The sequence below is a fragment of the Ziziphus jujuba genome, chromosome 2, assembly GCF_031755915.1.
Source record: "Ziziphus jujuba cultivar Dongzao chromosome 2, ASM3175591v1".
NCBI classification, from domain to species: domain Eukaryota; kingdom Viridiplantae; phylum Streptophyta; class Magnoliopsida; order Rosales; family Rhamnaceae; genus Ziziphus; species Ziziphus jujuba.
Window position 1 is genome coordinate 6997656 of NC_083380.1, and position 15438 is coordinate 7013093.

Consider the following 15438-nt stretch of genomic DNA (forward strand, 5'->3'; position numbering starts at 1 on the left):
AAGAAAAGTTATTGTTTTAGCAATTTTATTGATTTCATAGTTTGGTTTATTGATATGGAAAATAAGTTTATCTTTACAATATAAGATAATGTCATATATGGGTGTATTTTTCTTTCATTAGGGGAATTGTAAGTATAATTTGTTTCTCTAATTATATTATATCTTAATTAAATGAAAATATGAGAAAAATGAAAAACACAATTCACATGTAGACTTCATTTAACATAGAGGAGCTATGCATTTATTTTTTGAAAAATTTATGCCATTATTCCTTCAACAATAAGCAGTAGTTTATTTCCCTAACGAGAAGCTTCAAATTGCAAAATAATTTAAAGTACCAAAAATAAAAAATAAAAAATAAAAAATAAAAAATAAAAAATAAAAAATAAATTAAAAAAAGAAAATAATAAAAAAAATTAACAAGCTTAGGAAAGGGAAGGACCCATATAGAAAGTGAGCAGCTTTATGATCCTCCTTTCTACTCTTCATTGCCAATCTATACTTCCTCTTCCTCCACCAACCAAACCATACCAAACCCACAAAAACCCTCTCTCTCCCCCTCTCTATCTCTACATGTATATCAGCTTAATTTACAGAGGGTGAGAGAGAGAAATTAAAGAAGAATTACCATCAACAACCATGGCGATCACGACCTTCTCCAATCTCTCCATGCATTCCCTTTCCCTTCTTTCACCAAACAACAACCATAACCATCAACTTTCCTTCCCCCAAAGCCTCAGTTTCTTCACCGTCGCCACCCATCGTGTTAGCAATCATTCCTACTTCCAGTCTTTCAATTGCCCACCACCCATTATCACCATTAACCCCAGCTCTGTTTCCTTCAGACCTCCTGCAGCTGGTGGAGGAGGAGGAGGTGGTGGTGGTGGTGGTGGTGGTGGTGGAGGAGGAGGAGGAGGAGGTGATAGCAACAATGGCAATGAGGATTCCGGTGACCGGGAACGGAACAAGTCGGAGGCTTTGCTTGCATTGGCAGAGGCAGGACGGTCTATGGAGAGTATACCCAAAGACTTGGGTGGGGCAATTGAGGCAGGAAGGATTCCTGGGGAGATAGTGAAGAGGTATTTTGAGCTTGAGAAGTCTGCGGTGTTCAGGTGGTTGCTTGGTTTTGGTGGGTTTAAGGAAAGGTTGCTTGCTGATGATTTGTTCTTGACCAAAGTGGCCATAGAGTGTGGTGTTGGGATCTTCACCAAGGTTAATAATTTAGTTTCACTGCTTTCATTTTTTTTTATGATCAAATATAAAAAGATCAAGTTTTTTCTTTTATGATTATACCAGTTTTTCCAAAAATGGGTTTCTGTTTAAAGTACTGAGCTTATAATTGGTATTTGTTATTCATGAACATGTATATATGTTCTGTTTATATTTCAGACTGCAGCAGAGTTGGAGCGGCGGAGAGAAAACTTTACAAAAGAGCTGGATTTTGTTTTTGCTGATGTGGTATGTCTCATTGTTACTATGATGAAACAATTATTGGCTCTAAGAAAGTATATTTCTTAATTATTATTATTTTTTTTTGTTTGAATGTTTTTACTCGACTTGTTAAGAGTGTAAATAGCACAACAGAAATCACCAGGGACTAGTAGCAAAAACTTTGGTCAAATGTGGCATCAAGTGCAAAATAAAATAAAAGGTTCAAGTGAAATAAAAAAAAAAAACAAAAAAGAAAAAGAAAAAAAGTTTACTTTGTTTTGCTAAACTCTTGTATTTCTCATAATTTGATAGTCAAACCTTTCAAAAGGGGTGCAAAATTGGCTTCACAATCAAGACAATATATGTCAACTTTGGTTATATTTCACTCTCATTTTGTTTTTCACTCAGTTTTTTTTTTTTTTTGGGGGGGGGGGGGGGGGGGGAATATATTAGAGCTTCTTAGCATATTTAACATCCTGCTAATCAATTTGTTATGTTAGGTGATGGCCATTGTAGCAGATTTTATGCTTGTTTGGCTTCCTGCTCCTACTGTTCCTCTCAGACCACCTCTAGCACTCAGTGCTGGACCTATTGCTAAGTTATTCTATGGATGCCCTGAAAACGCCTTTCAGGTTATTGTTCCATTCATGGAATATCGTCTCAATGTCCAGATTCTTGTTATTTTCTTTTTCCACCTTTGAACCATCTCAGAACCTTAGTAGTTACTTTTAATTCTTGCTTGTAGGTAGCTTTGGCTGGAACATCATATTCATTTTTACAGAGAATAGGTGCAATACTGGTATGAGTTCAATTATCTTATTTTTTATATAAAATAAAAATAAAAAAAATTGATCAATTATTATTATTATTTTTTTTTTCTTTTTTCATTGCTGATTGGAATTTATTTTATCTTACTCTGTTGTTCAGCGAAATGGTGCCAAATTATTTGCAGTTGGGACTGGTGCATCTTTGGTAAGCTGAAGTACTGCTTTACATTTTTCCATTTTAACCTTTTTCCTTCTAAATATAAGTTTGTGGTCTATAATATATGACATGCCATTATGAGACAAATGGTCTGATTTATTGTCCAATAAATGACAATGTTTCATATATGATTGATGGTTTCATTGTCCAGCCCTTTAGCTTCGTATGACCAATGGCTATGTTTTTCAGGTTGGTACAGGTGTGACAAATGCATTGATTAATGCACGGAAGGCTGTCGATAAATCTTTTGCGGGTGAGGCAGAGGATGTCCCCATATTATCAACCAGTGTTGCCTATGGTGTTTACATGGCAGTTTCTAGCAACATAAGGTAAGCAGATTTAATGAAAATGTTTATGATCTACTCCACCCAAGATTCCCAGGAAATACTGCAAAAATTTCAACTGTTCGTACTTGTCAACCCCACGATTAGCTAATTGTATGCCAAGGACAAGGCTATCATTCCATGACGATTTAGACTTAAAAAGAAGCAATTGATGCAATAGATATCATAAGCAAATTACATTATTTTTATTTTGTAATGGTAATTATAATCCTCAACATTTGCAAATTATAAAAATTGGAAAAAAGACAACATTTTCTGGCATAAACAACCTTCATTAGTAGTTGTGATTAGTTTTAATGTCTGTTCTGGCCATTTACAGGGCAAGTACTGACATGCTTTACTTAACAGGTACCAAATACTTGCTGGAATAATTGAACAACGGATTCTAGAACCTTTGCTCCACCAACACAAGCTTATACTAAGTGTAATTTGCTTTGCTGTTCGAACCGGCAACACATTTTTGGGGTCATTGATGTAAGATTCAAGCCATCCTCGGTCCTTATCATGTTAACTTGTTTTATTTTTCTCATCATAATTTTTATGTCTGCAATATGAACAGGTGGGTGGATTATGCACGTTGGACCGGAATCCAAAAAATACGGGATTAGACCATAGGATAAAAGAAATTCAATCACACCAAAATGTTGTAAGTTAATTTTATATTTAAATAGAAATAATTTTTCTTCTGGAATGAGTGAGGAAATTGGTATTTGGTTACATTTTGGTTTGTTAATTGGTTGCTGTATTCATAAAAGAAGAATTATGGTTGTAAACCAATAATCAGAGTACCGAGATTTTTCTTGAATTCTAGCTTCCATCAGTTTCTGCAAGAAATACAAATAATAGAGACAGATTTATTGAAGTGCCAAAAACATCATCTGTTTGGTCTGGAAAGCAAACATCTGTTTTCTTCGGTGTAAGCCTTTGCTTGGGACGCTTTACTTTGTTATTGAACTTTTAGCTTTCCAAGTTAGAACAAGAAAATGAAGGCAAAAGTAAAAAAATGGAAACTTGTTCTTCTTTTTTAATTGAAAATTATCTGATGCAAAATATCATATAGAAATTAGCAAGAAAGTGAACAGACAACCATAATGGTATTTCAAATATGTGATATTGGGTGTGTTTTAAAGTCTTACTGGCCTGAAGCTTATTCTTTATCACAAAATAATAATAATAAAAAAAAAATAAAATAAAATACTGGCCTGAAGCTTATTGGGAACTTGATCCTGCCAATCCCATCCCATACAAAAGTAAATGTAAGAACAAAAGTTGAAAACCATCAAGAAATGACTGCTGAAAAACGTTACATAGCTCAGATTTCTTATCCTGTCCTATCGAAACATGATCCTATAACGCTAGAAATTGACACATTCAATTTACCTTGAGCTATAACTAAGAAAGAAATAAATAAGAAAAGAGCAAAAGTACTGTGAGCTATAAGAGAATGTGAGGCGCAGGTTATTAGGCTAGTTTAATGCTAGCTAATTGAAGAAATGAACACCAGGAATATGAGCAATAAGGGGCCAGAGTGGACCCGCATACCTTGTGCACTGTTTCTTTAACAGTGGGCAATTATGGATTACAAGGTCAGTAAGGCAAAGAGGGAGACCCCCAACTGGTAAAGATTTGAGCTTCTTGCAGGCCCGGATGGAAAGAAACTGAAGGGAGGTGAGACATTGAAATCCAGTGGATAACTTCTCCAGGTTCTCGAACTCTGAAATATGGAGGGAGATGAGAGACTTTGGTAACATCAGCGTCCCCATCCTCCCATCCTTTTCATGCTCATTTTCAGGTTCAGGAAGAAAGGACACCATATCTGTAGCTTCACCAATCAAACTAAGGGATCTAAGAGACGTGAGTCTATGCAAGAATCTACGGTGGAAGAGTGGCTTAATCTCCTTGAGATCATAAATGATAAGGAAAATTAAGTTTGGTGGAAAACCCTCTTCTACTAAAAGCCTCGTCAATCCTTCACTGTAAGGAATCTCCAATTTTTGTAGAAAGATGAGGTCTTGCAGCATGCCTTTGGGATATGCTACCGTATCAATGACGAGTTCTCTCAAGTTTGAAGCTGGCAGCCCTCCTTCTCGCAAAGGAACTAGATTTTTACATTCTATAATACATAGTTCACTAAGATTGATGAGATGGTGGAGGCCCTCAGGTATTGACCTAAGGTTTCTGCAATGAGATAACTCAATAGATTCAAGACAAGTAGCATTAATGTCGTCAAACTTATCTGCTATCGATTAAAAACGATGCAAAGCCTTCTAAGTGCTTTGGGCAATCCGGCCTCCAAAGATTTCAAGGATTTTAACATTTTGCAACCTTCAATACGGAGGCTTTCAAGGGCCTCGGGTAGCTCACCCTCGGATAATATGTAAATCAGACTATAACAGTAATGGATTTCAAGGTTTCTAAGGGTGCCTGGTAACTTGCCTGAGGATAAACGCTCGAGAGCATGGCAATACTTAATGTAAAGGTTTTTAAACCTTACTGGCAAACTGCCAGTAACAGCCGATGAAATGGATTTAAGAGATGGACAATTTTGTATTTTCAATAACTCCAGACAATTAGAATTAGAATTAGGTGGTGGTGTGCAATTGCTGCTGTACTCGTCGTCTCTCACCAATGATATCAGATTTTCACAACTTTCAATCCACAAAACTCTGAGAGAAGACTGCAAACCAGACTTTGGAAAACAAGTGAGACTTGTGCAGCCAAATATGTGCAGCTCTTCAAGTAATGTTAGGTGCATCACTTCTGGTACCTTAACAAGATTGCAAAAGTAACTTAATTCCAGAGTTTGAACTTTGGTAGGCAAACATAATTCTACCTGTCTCGCTTCTTCTCCAACCCGCATTAGTGTAGGATGCCGCAACGAGCTATCATCAATTTGTAAATGCTCAAGAGAAGTCAGCTGTCGTAATTCATCCTGGCACACAGATGACATCTCCTTGCAACCATGCACCTTCAAATCTTTTAATCTTGTTAATCCCTCTGCTGGAATTGAAATTACCAACTGCTCACATCCACGTACCACAAGTGTTTCTAATGAAGGAAGGGACTCATGTAATTTACCATTCAACTTTGGGCATCTTCTTAAAGAGAGCTCTTTCAGTTGAGGGAACCCTTCAATCCCAGCTTTAGTTTCAAGTTGAGACCAGTTTTCCCAATTTTCCATAGTCTCAAAGGAAAGGCTTTCCAATATGGGAAAAGGCTTCAAGCAACCCACTCCATAAAAATCACTGCCAATGTTTTCTACCCCAGACATTCCTACTATAATAAGCTTTTTTAGTGAGACCAATAGTCCAAGTGGGGGCAACAATCTGCATCCGTTGCAATCTTCTAACCTCATTAGCACCATTTTAGAGAATATTGAAGGATTTTCCATCCAAGTTGGGAATCTCACACCGCCATACCCGTTGACAGTAAGCTCCTTGAGCATCCTAGGAGGTTGTAGACTTCTAAGGACATCCAGATCAGCAATTTCTCCTTTGTTCCATTCTAGTAGCAATCCATCAATGCCATTCTTATGACCTAAGTTGGCCATTGTTGCATCCTCAACTCCATTCACATTCTCTAGTCTTGAGATGCTTAGTGTCCCACAAAGATGCAGTAGAGGTCCTAACTCCCCAATTCCCGACGAGCCACTCTCTTTTCCCAAAACAAAGTTAGGTAAAGTTTGGGGGTTAGTCAATTTTCCAAGATCTGGAGGCATTCCTTTCAAAGACTCTTAATTTGAATTGTTGAGGTGGCGAAGGTTGATTAGATTCTTCATTCCAGTGGACAATTCATGTAGATTTGTGCAGCATTCTAACAACAATGTCTGCAAAATTGTAAAGACTACCTATCGATTCAGGCAAGCTCCTTAGATGTGTGTAAGAAAGGTCAAGGTACCGCAAAAGCTTTAGTTCACCAACTGAATCTGGTAGCTCAGTTATGTGATAGCCGTTCAGAGATAGCACCCTTAGATATTGTAATTTTGGCAATATTTGAAGAGTAAAGTAGCTAGCGATGTGTTTTCTCTCATAATATGATTGTCCAAGTGGTAGGAAAGTCCTCAGATGCTTGACTTTGGAGAAGGCCTCGAGTCTTTGAATGCCATCACACCCAGCTGTAATATAAGATGAGTGACGAGCCTTTTCAAAAATTCTGCATTGGTTATCACCATCCTGCTTATCTTCCAACCTAAAGCATGTTTCTCCAGCAACCCATTGAGCCAAATCATTCATGAGGTCATGCATAACATATTTTGATTCATTCTTTCTTGATTTATGAAAGAATGACCTTGACAATAGCTCACGGAAATACTCCTTGCCCAAATCTTCCATATGTCTAGTCCCTTCTGGTTGATGAATCAGCCCTTCTGCCATCCATAAGAGAATCAATTGTTTTTCCTCAAATTCGTAGTCTTCTGGTAGTATGGCACAGTAGGAAAAACACCTTTTCAAATGTGTAGGGAGATGGTAGTATTTTAATCTTAACATTGGCAGAATGTTATTATGATCTGATAAGGTCCATAATTTGTTCTTCAAAATATCCTCCCATTCATTTATTTCTTTGCAAAGGAAAAGGCCTCCAAAACTACGTGCAGCCAAGGGCAACCCATTGCATTTTGCAAGAATTTTATCCCTCACTGATCCCAAATTTGGCAGTTCACTGGTATTTCTTATGAAGAATGCATGTTGCACAAATACCTGCCAACAATCATCATCTGATACGCACTCCAAATTATGATGTTGAATTGCTCCCATCAACTTTGCAACATTTACCTCTCTTGTTGTCACAACTATCTTATTTCCAGGAGCTCCAAATCTAAAAAGGCATCGCACCTTTACCCAGAGATCATGGAGATCATTCTTGCTATTCCAAACATCATCTAAAACGATCAAAAACTTCTTATCTGCCAATGCTTTACTCAGACGTTCCTGAAGATTGCTGAAGTCGTCATTATTCTCACTTTCTGATGAATTGATTGACTTAAGAATTGCCTTTGTTAACCTCATAGAATCAAAGTCATCCGAAACATATTGAAGTATAACCCCTGTGCTGACGTGGAGACAGGGTCTTACATGGATAAGTGAACTACATAGGTGTATTTCCACTTTGGCTCATATGCCAGGTGTCATTATGCATTGTAAAAGAGTGTGTGCGTGCATGAAAGTGTGAGTGAGAGAATCTTTTTTTTTATAACAGAAATGTAATGATCACTTTTTTGGATGATGTAAGCATTTTTGGATAAATACTGATATATTGAATGAAAAAGTGTAGCTGAGCTCACACACAAAATTTTTCCACTCTAGCTTCTCTTCTTTTCTCTCTAAAATGTTCATTGTTTCTACATAATACAAAAATATTATAGAGCTCTAAAACCATTAACATGGTATTAGAGCCTCTCGGTCGAATCTGAAACTGGGATAAACACTGTGAGGTAAAAAAAAAAAAAAAAATTTGAAATACTGGTTTCTTGTGTTGTAAGGTCAGCAAAACAATGGCTGGATCTGAAGTGAGAGCTCCAATATTCTCAGGTGAGAATTATGAGTTCTGGAGAATTAAAATGGTGACCATCTTCAAATCTTATGGGCTTTGGAGATTCGTGGATAAAGGAATTCCAATTCCTGATGAAAAGCTGAAGGGGAAAATTGTAGAAGTTGAGGGAAGCTCGGCAGTGGAAGATGATGAACAGATGATGGAGTTCTACATGAAGGATGCAAAGACTTTGGGCATTATCCAAGGTGCTGTTTCAGATCAGATCTTTCCAAGGATAGTAAATACAGAAACCCCGAAAGAAGCTTGGGAGCTGCTGTACAAGGAATTTCATGGTGGTGAACAGGTGAGATCTGTGAAACTACAGAGTCTAAGAAGCAAATTTGAGTATACTAAAATGAAAGAAGATGAAACATTATCTAGTTATCTTACTAGATTGAATGATTTGATAAATCAGATGAAAACCTTCGGAGAGAGCTTATCTAATAAGAGGTTGGTTCAAAAGGTTTTAATTAGTTTAACTAAAGCTTATGAGCCTATATGCTTGGTAATTGAAAATACTAAGAATCTGGAATCAGTAGAGTTTTAAGAAGTGGTTGCAATTCTTAAGAGCCAAGAACAGAGACTTGACTTGCAAGTCACTGATTTCACAGAGAAAGCTTTCTCTACCTTATCTGTGAACAATCATGCTGCAATCTCTAAAACACAAAACAAGGGAGTAACACACTTCAATGCAGCTAAACTCCAAAAGACTTGGACCCCAAGAGAGAAGAAATGGGAATCAAAGCAGAGATTTCAGCAAAGATTTTATGGAAATCAAGCTCATTTTGTGAATACTGTTCACGGTGGAAATAGATGGTAGGTTGGAGGTCACCAAGAAAGTTCAAAACCACAATGTAGAACATGTGGCAAATACCATTTTGGAGAGTGTAGATTCAAAGGGAAACCAAAGTGCTATAATTGTGACAGATTTGGGCATTGGGCAAGAGAGTGTCCAAATGGGAAGAATATGCAGAAAGCAAATTGCACAAATCAAATGGAGCTGACAGGCAACATGTTTTATGCAGCTAGTGAGTTTGAAAAGTCGAGTAAGGGCAGTGAATGGTATATAGACAGTGGATGTAGCAATCATATGACAGGGAATATGGATCTTTTGATTGATGTTAAAAGGAATATATATGGTAGAGTTCAAATGCCCAATGGTACACTAGAAAGCATAGCTGGGAAAGGTACATTGGTGATTCATACAGACAGAGGCAAGAAGCATATTAAAGAGGTGTTGTATTTACCTGGTTTGAAAGAGAATTTGCTTAGTGTTGGTCAAAAGGATGAGCATGGCTATTATCTAATGTTTGGTGGAGGGACGTGTTGTGTATATGATGGACCTGCATTAGAAAATTTGGTTGTGAAGGTTAAAGTAAAGACAAACCGGTGTTATCCTCTAACTATGACATCAAGTGAACAGCTTGCTCTAAGGGCTCAAACAGATTTTAGTGTGGAAACTTGGCATAAAAGGATGGGACACTTACACTTGAATGCACTGCCGGAGTTAAAGAAGAGGGACATGGTTTTGGGACTACCAAAACTTGAGGAAACCATGAAAATATGTGAAGGATGCCAATTTGGAAAGCAGCATAGAGAAGTCTTTCAAAAGAATAAGGCCTGGAGAGCAATTCAGCCACTACAATTGGTTCATACTGACTTGTGTGGTCCAATGCAGACAGAAACTCTTGCTGGAAATAGGTACTTTATGCTTCTAGTAGATGATTATACATGTATGGTTTGGGTATACTTTCTGAGAAATAAATCTGAAGCTTTTACTTGTTTCAAGAAATTTAAATCCATGGTTGAACTTCAAAGTGGTTTTAAGATCAAATGTGTGAGAAGTGATAGAGGAGGGGAGTTTATATCTGTTGAGTTTGTTAAATTCTATGAATTTGAAGGTATTCAAAGACAAATGACAGTAGCATACACTTCACAATAGAATGGAGTGGTTGAAAGGAAGAATAGAGTAGTTGTTGAAATGGCTAAGGCTATGTTGCATGATAAACAAGTGCCTTATTACCTATGTGGAGAAGCTGTTCATACAGCCGTATACTTGCTTAATAGATGTCCTACTAAAGCACTTGATGGAATAACACCTTTTGAAGCCTATAGTAGAAGAAAACTAGGAATTGCACACTTGAAAATGTTTGGTTCTCTATGTTATGTCCATGTTCCAATTGAGACAAGATAGAAATTGGATCCTAAAAGCATAAAAGGAGTCTTTGTAGGATATGGAACTTGTGAGAAGGGTTATAGGGTGTTTGATCCTATAAGTAAGAAGCTGATTCTGTCTAGAGATATTGTATTTGATGAAGAAAATTCATGGAATTGGAAGGAAAATGCATAAAATGGGAGTCAAAATGTAATATTTGCAGAAATTGATAATTGCATGGTCTTAAGAAGGGATCCAGTGCTTGAAGATATTCAACATACCCCAAAAAAGTCAGGACAAGAAGTCTTTGGTTCAAAAGAAGCTACAAGCAGCAGGAATGGTATGTCAAATGTGTATGGAAGTTCAGGTATGAGTTCTGTTCATTCAGAAATTGATAAATTGCATGCTGGTTTTGATCATACACCAGTAAAATGGAGAAGTTTTACTGATATTTTGGCTAAATGCAATAATTGTATCATTGAGCCTGAAAATTATGAGGAGGCAACTCAAAGTCAGTCTTGGATTAAAGCAATGACAGATGAACTGGAGATGATTGAGAAAAACAATACATGGGAGCTGGTGAACAGACCGAAAGATAAACCTGTGATTGGTGTTAAATGGGTTTACATGACTAAATTCAATTTAGATGGTTCAATTCAAAAGAATAAAGCCAAATTAGTAGTTAAGGGTTATGCACAAAAACCATGTGTGGATTTCAATGAAACCTTTGCCCCGATTGCAAGACTTGATACCATTAGAACTTTAATTGCTTTGGCAGCTCACAAAAGATGGAGATTGTATCAGCTTGATGTTAAATCAGCATTTTTGAATGGTGTGCTGCAAGAAGAGGTTTATGTAAAACAACCAGATAGATTTATGATTAAAGGGCATGAGGATAAGGTATACAAATTGCACAAGGCTCTATATGGTTTGAAACAGGCTCCTCGAGCCTGGTACAATGATATAGATGCCTACTTCTGTGAGAGTGGATTCCAAAAGGCATATTGATTTTTGCTATATATGTTGATGACATAGTGTATACAGGAAATGATAGTGAAATGCTTTACTGGTTTAAAGAAGACATGATGAAAAGGTATGAAATGACAGATTTAGGATTGCTGCATCATTTTCTTGGTATGGGAGTAGTACAAACAGCTTCGAATATTTTTGTGCATAAGAAGAAATATGCTTCCACATTACTAAACAAATTTGGTTTAACAAATTGCAATCCAGTTCTCACACCATTGATTGCAAATGAGAAGCTTAACAAAGAAGATGGAAGTGGAGCTGCAGATGAAGAGCTTTATCAGAAAATTGTGGGAAGCCTACTATATCTTACAGCTACAAGACCAGATGTCATGTATGCAGCAAGTCTCCTAGCCAGGTTTATGCATTGTCCTACAAATAAATATCTTGGCACAGCAAAGAGAGTACTAAGATACATCAAAGGTACCTTAGATTATGGTTTGGAATATGTTAAAGGAAAACATACTGTTTTAGTAGGATATTGTGACAGTGATTGGAGTGGATCTGTGGATGATATGAGGAGCACATCTGGATATGCTTTCAGTTTTGGAAGTGGAGTGTTTTCTTGGGCCTTAGTCAAACAAAGCTGTGTTGCACTCTCCACTGCAGAGGCAGAGTATATCAGTGCATCAGAAGCAATTGCACAAGCAATATGGCTTCGGTTTGTACTTGAGGATTTTGGTGAAATACAAGTTGAAGCCACTCCTCTACCTTGTGACAATACATCAGCTATTGCCATCGCTAAGAATCCAATTTTCCACCAGAAAACCAAACACATTAATAGAAGGTATCATTTTATCAAAGAAGCCTTACAAAATGGGATGATTGACTTGACATATTGTTCTTCTGAAGAACAAGTTGCAGACATATTTACTAAGCCTTTATCAAGGGATCGTTTTAATTTCTTGAGAGACAAGCTAGGAGTTGTTTCAGCACAGAGGTTACAGGGGAGTGTTAAAGTATAACCCTTGTGCTGACGTGGAGACAGGGTCTGACATGGATAAGTGAACTACATAGGTGTATTTCCACTTTGGCTCATATGCCAAGTGTCATTATGAATTGTAAAAGAGTGTGTGCGTGCATGAAAGTGTGAGTGAGAGAATCTTTTTTTTTATAACAGAAATGTAATGATCACTTTTTTGGATGATGTAAGCATTTTGGGATAAATACTCATATATTGGATGAAAAAGTGTAGCTGAGCTCAGACACAAAAGTTTTCCTCTCTAGCATCTCTTCTTTTATCTCTAGAATGTTCATTGTTTCTGCATAATACAGAAATATTACAGAGCTCTAAAACCATTAACAAAACACAGATCCAAACTTTTATGTCAAAATACTTCATGGCATCATCATGGAACACCAAACCAGCATGTGTTGTCTTTCCAACTCCAGCCATCCCAACTATGCCAACTACATCGAAATTGAGATTGCTTTGCTGATCCGTTAACAGTAATTGAACTATTTTCTTCTTGTCTTCATCTCTTCCAATTACTTGACCATCAGGCAAACTTGAGCTTGGTGGCCTTTTCCATTCAATCTCAAATCTCCCAATATCATTCAAACCAAGCTTATTTTTCCTCTCAGTTATATCTTCTAAGCGGCCAGTGATTTCTTTAATTTCAGAATTCATTTTTAACATGAATAATCCAAATGCAGCAGGACTAGAAATAGTACAGCAAGTAGGGATTAAGCCCCATACCTTACTTGTGCTATCTCGATGCAAATTTTCTATCTTGCATCGCAGCAGTTCGGCAAAAAACTTGTCCAGTACATCTTCCACGTCATAAGCCAAGTTTTTGATGTCATCCAGCCAGTGTTTCACCACCTCGCTTGTCAGCTGCTTCTCCTCTGCATCAGAGAGCATCGCTTTAATCATCGAAAATGTCGTGCTCCATTTCTTCAGCTTTTCATGAACACTCTCACGGCGGACAAAGTTTAGTAGCTCCCTAGACGTCAACTTCTGAATCAGCACCTGCACGAACTCTGTGAGGAAGATCTCTCCCACTGCCATTGTTGTTGTTGTTTTCTTTTCTTTTCTTTTTTTTCTTTTTCTTTTTTTTTTTTTTTTTGGGAAGCAAAACCAAAACACTTTCAAAGGAAGTAAAATTTGTGTAAGTATCAAGGGAAAATTGAAAATTTTTTGCTAGACTCTAAATTGATGTGTAGAAGGAATCTCTGCTGTAGGAGAGAGTGGTTGCTGTTATAGATCCCAAAAGGTTGAGCAAGTAAGGAATATCATCTCATTAAGGAGCAAGTAAGGAATTATATTATAAGAAAAAGTAATATAATTTTGCCGTTAAGATCTTCTGATTAAGCTTGATACCTTCCTGTATACCACCTTTTCTCTGTGTTCCCTGATGCACTCAAGGATAGTTTCTTTCTTTGTGGTACTATCCTTTCTTTGTGGTACTTTAAAACTATATATATACATATATATTAAAGCAGAAGAAAGTAAAACCTTGATCTTAATAATATAATGAGTAACTTGTTTTGGATTTTGTTTGGTGGGTGACTTTTAATATGTGTTGTTCTTTGCTTTAAGGAATTGATAGGACCACTAGCATATCTCTTTTTCTTTTTCTTTTTCTTCTCTCTCTCTCTCTCTCTCTCTCTCTCTCTCTCTCTCTTGATCACCAACAACAAATGGCTTTCATTCTGTGGTATATAAAAAATTAATAAAATTAAAAAGTTAAATATAATCAATATTATTTGATTAAATTTCATACATGTATGTTTACCATCCTTTATCTACCCAACATTCTCCCTTTGCAGCGGAAAGCCTGTTTATGAACAAGTTGCTCTTTTCTTTTTAGGAGTGTCAACTATGTCGTTTGTCACTATAGTTAATCATCACATGGTCTCATAATTCCATTCTAATTAAATTAGTTATAAGGTACACTTGTGCATAGGAATTTAAACTTTAGGTGCTATTATATGGCAGTTTCTAGCAACCTGAAGCATGCAGATTTTGTAAAAATGTTTATGATCTACCACAAGATTCCAGGAAATATTATGTATATGAATCTAATTTCCTTTCACTCCATGTATATGAATTATTATGTTGATGTAAAACAACACTCATTTGGGTCTGAAAAAATGGAAGATGTAGCATAGTAAAAGCCTATGCCTTGGATGCTTATATTGTTATTGAAGTTTTTCCTTTATGTTAGAATAATAATAACACAGTGTACACGAATCTATCTGGCTCTTTTTATGCCAACTTGTTTCAGTTATGTGGACTGTGAACAGGTGGGTGGATTATGCACATTGGACCAGAACAGGGGCCAAAATAATAATAATAATAATAATAATAATAATAAAAAATAAGACCACAGGTTAGAGAAATTCAATCACACCTAAATGTTGCAAGTAAATTTTATATCTGAATAGAAATAACTTTGGTTCTGGAATGATTGAGGAAACTGGTATCTGGTTACATTTTGGTTTGTTAACTGGCTATTGTATTCATTGAAGAAGAATTTTTGGTTGCAACCCACTAGAAGGAATAAAGAGCAACTAGACTTTCCTTGAATTCACTTTCTATGCATAGATTCTAAGTTGATCCTTTGCAGAAAATATATAGTACCCTTAATTGGTTTTTGTCGCTGGGGTTACCTTTATAAGGGAATGTTCATGCAGAAACTAGTAAAAGCAAAAGAGTGTTAATGATCTTCATAATTTGACATTTATTTCTTATATCATATCCTTCTCACAAAATATGCAATATAAACTGACAATTCAGGTTGCATACATTATAACAATGTTGTTAAATGAAATTAGAGAATACATTGCTAACAAAATAACAAAATAAAATAAGAAAAAGAAAAAGAAAAGTAACAATGTTGTGGGACTGAAAAGCGGAGCACATAGCAGAGTAAGCCTATGGCTTGGATTCTTTCATTGTCACCGAAGTTTTCCGGCCTTTCTCTGTTAGAATAGGAAAAAGAAGGTAGAAAAATGCATAAAGAG

The 15438-nt window shown here is 36.5% G+C and overlaps 3 protein-coding genes across 3 annotated transcripts; 1 reads left to right on the plus strand and 2 right to left on the minus strand.

The window, feature by feature from the left end:
• Positions 1-470: 470 nt before the first annotated feature.
• LOC132800827 (protein RETICULATA-RELATED 4, chloroplastic-like) lies at positions 471-3450 on the plus strand. The gene is made up of 8 exons (XM_060815160.1): positions 471-1212; positions 1390-1458; positions 1932-2063; positions 2177-2230; positions 2359-2403; positions 2605-2744; positions 3108-3233; positions 3319-3450. Exons 1-8 carry the CDS (start codon positions 640-642, stop codon positions 3365-3367), a joined length of 1188 nt encoding a protein of 395 aa, XP_060671143.1. The 5' UTR covers positions 471-639; the 3' UTR covers positions 3368-3450.
• Positions 3375-13831, minus strand: LOC107417698 (putative disease resistance RPP13-like protein 1). The gene is made up of 2 exons (XM_060815161.1): positions 12781-13831; positions 3375-7803 (listed from the first exon to the last, which is right to left on the minus strand). Exons 1-2 carry the CDS (start codon positions 13478-13480, stop codon positions 6551-6553), a joined length of 1953 nt encoding a protein of 650 aa, XP_060671144.1. The 5' UTR covers positions 13481-13831; the 3' UTR covers positions 3375-6550.
• LOC125418281 (putative disease resistance protein At3g14460) lies at positions 4241-6477 on the minus strand. Its single transcript, XM_060814914.1, has 2 exons — positions 5075-6477; positions 4241-4937 (listed from the first exon to the last, which is right to left on the minus strand). Exons 1-2 carry the CDS (start codon positions 6475-6477, stop codon positions 4241-4243), a joined length of 2100 nt encoding a protein of 699 aa, XP_060670897.1.
• Positions 13832-15438: the final 1607 nt, after the last annotated feature.

Excerpts from the sequence above, each read along its gene's own strand:
- LOC132800827 (XM_060815160.1), top strand. The coding sequence starts at position 640 with ATGGCGATCACGACCTTCTCCAATCTCTCCATGCATTCCCTTTCCCTT. Across the intron at positions 2,404-2,604 it reads TTGGGACTGGTGCATCTTTG|GTTGGTACAGGTGTGACAAA; the intron begins GTAAGCTGAAGT and ends TATGTTTTTCAG. Across the intron at positions 3,234-3,318 it reads ACATTTTTGGGGTCATTGAT|GTGGGTGGATTATGCACGTT; the intron begins GTAAGATTCAAG and ends CAATATGAACAG.
- LOC125418281 (XM_060814914.1), bottom strand. The coding sequence starts at position 6,477 with ATGCCTCCAGATCTTGGAAAATTGACTAACCCCCAAACTTTACCTAAC. Across the intron at positions 4,938-5,074 it reads CGTATTGAAGGTTGCAAAAT|AAACCTTAGGTCAATACCTG; the intron begins GTTAAAATCCTT and ends ATCTCATTGCAG.
- LOC107417698 (XM_060815161.1), bottom strand. The coding sequence starts at position 13,480 with ATGGCAGTGGGAGAGATCTTCCTCACAGAGTTCGTGCAGGTGCTGATT. Across the intron at positions 7,804-12,780 it reads TGACATAAAAGTTTGGATCT|GGGTTATACTTCAATATGTT; the intron begins GTGTTTTGTTAA and ends ACGTCAGCACAG.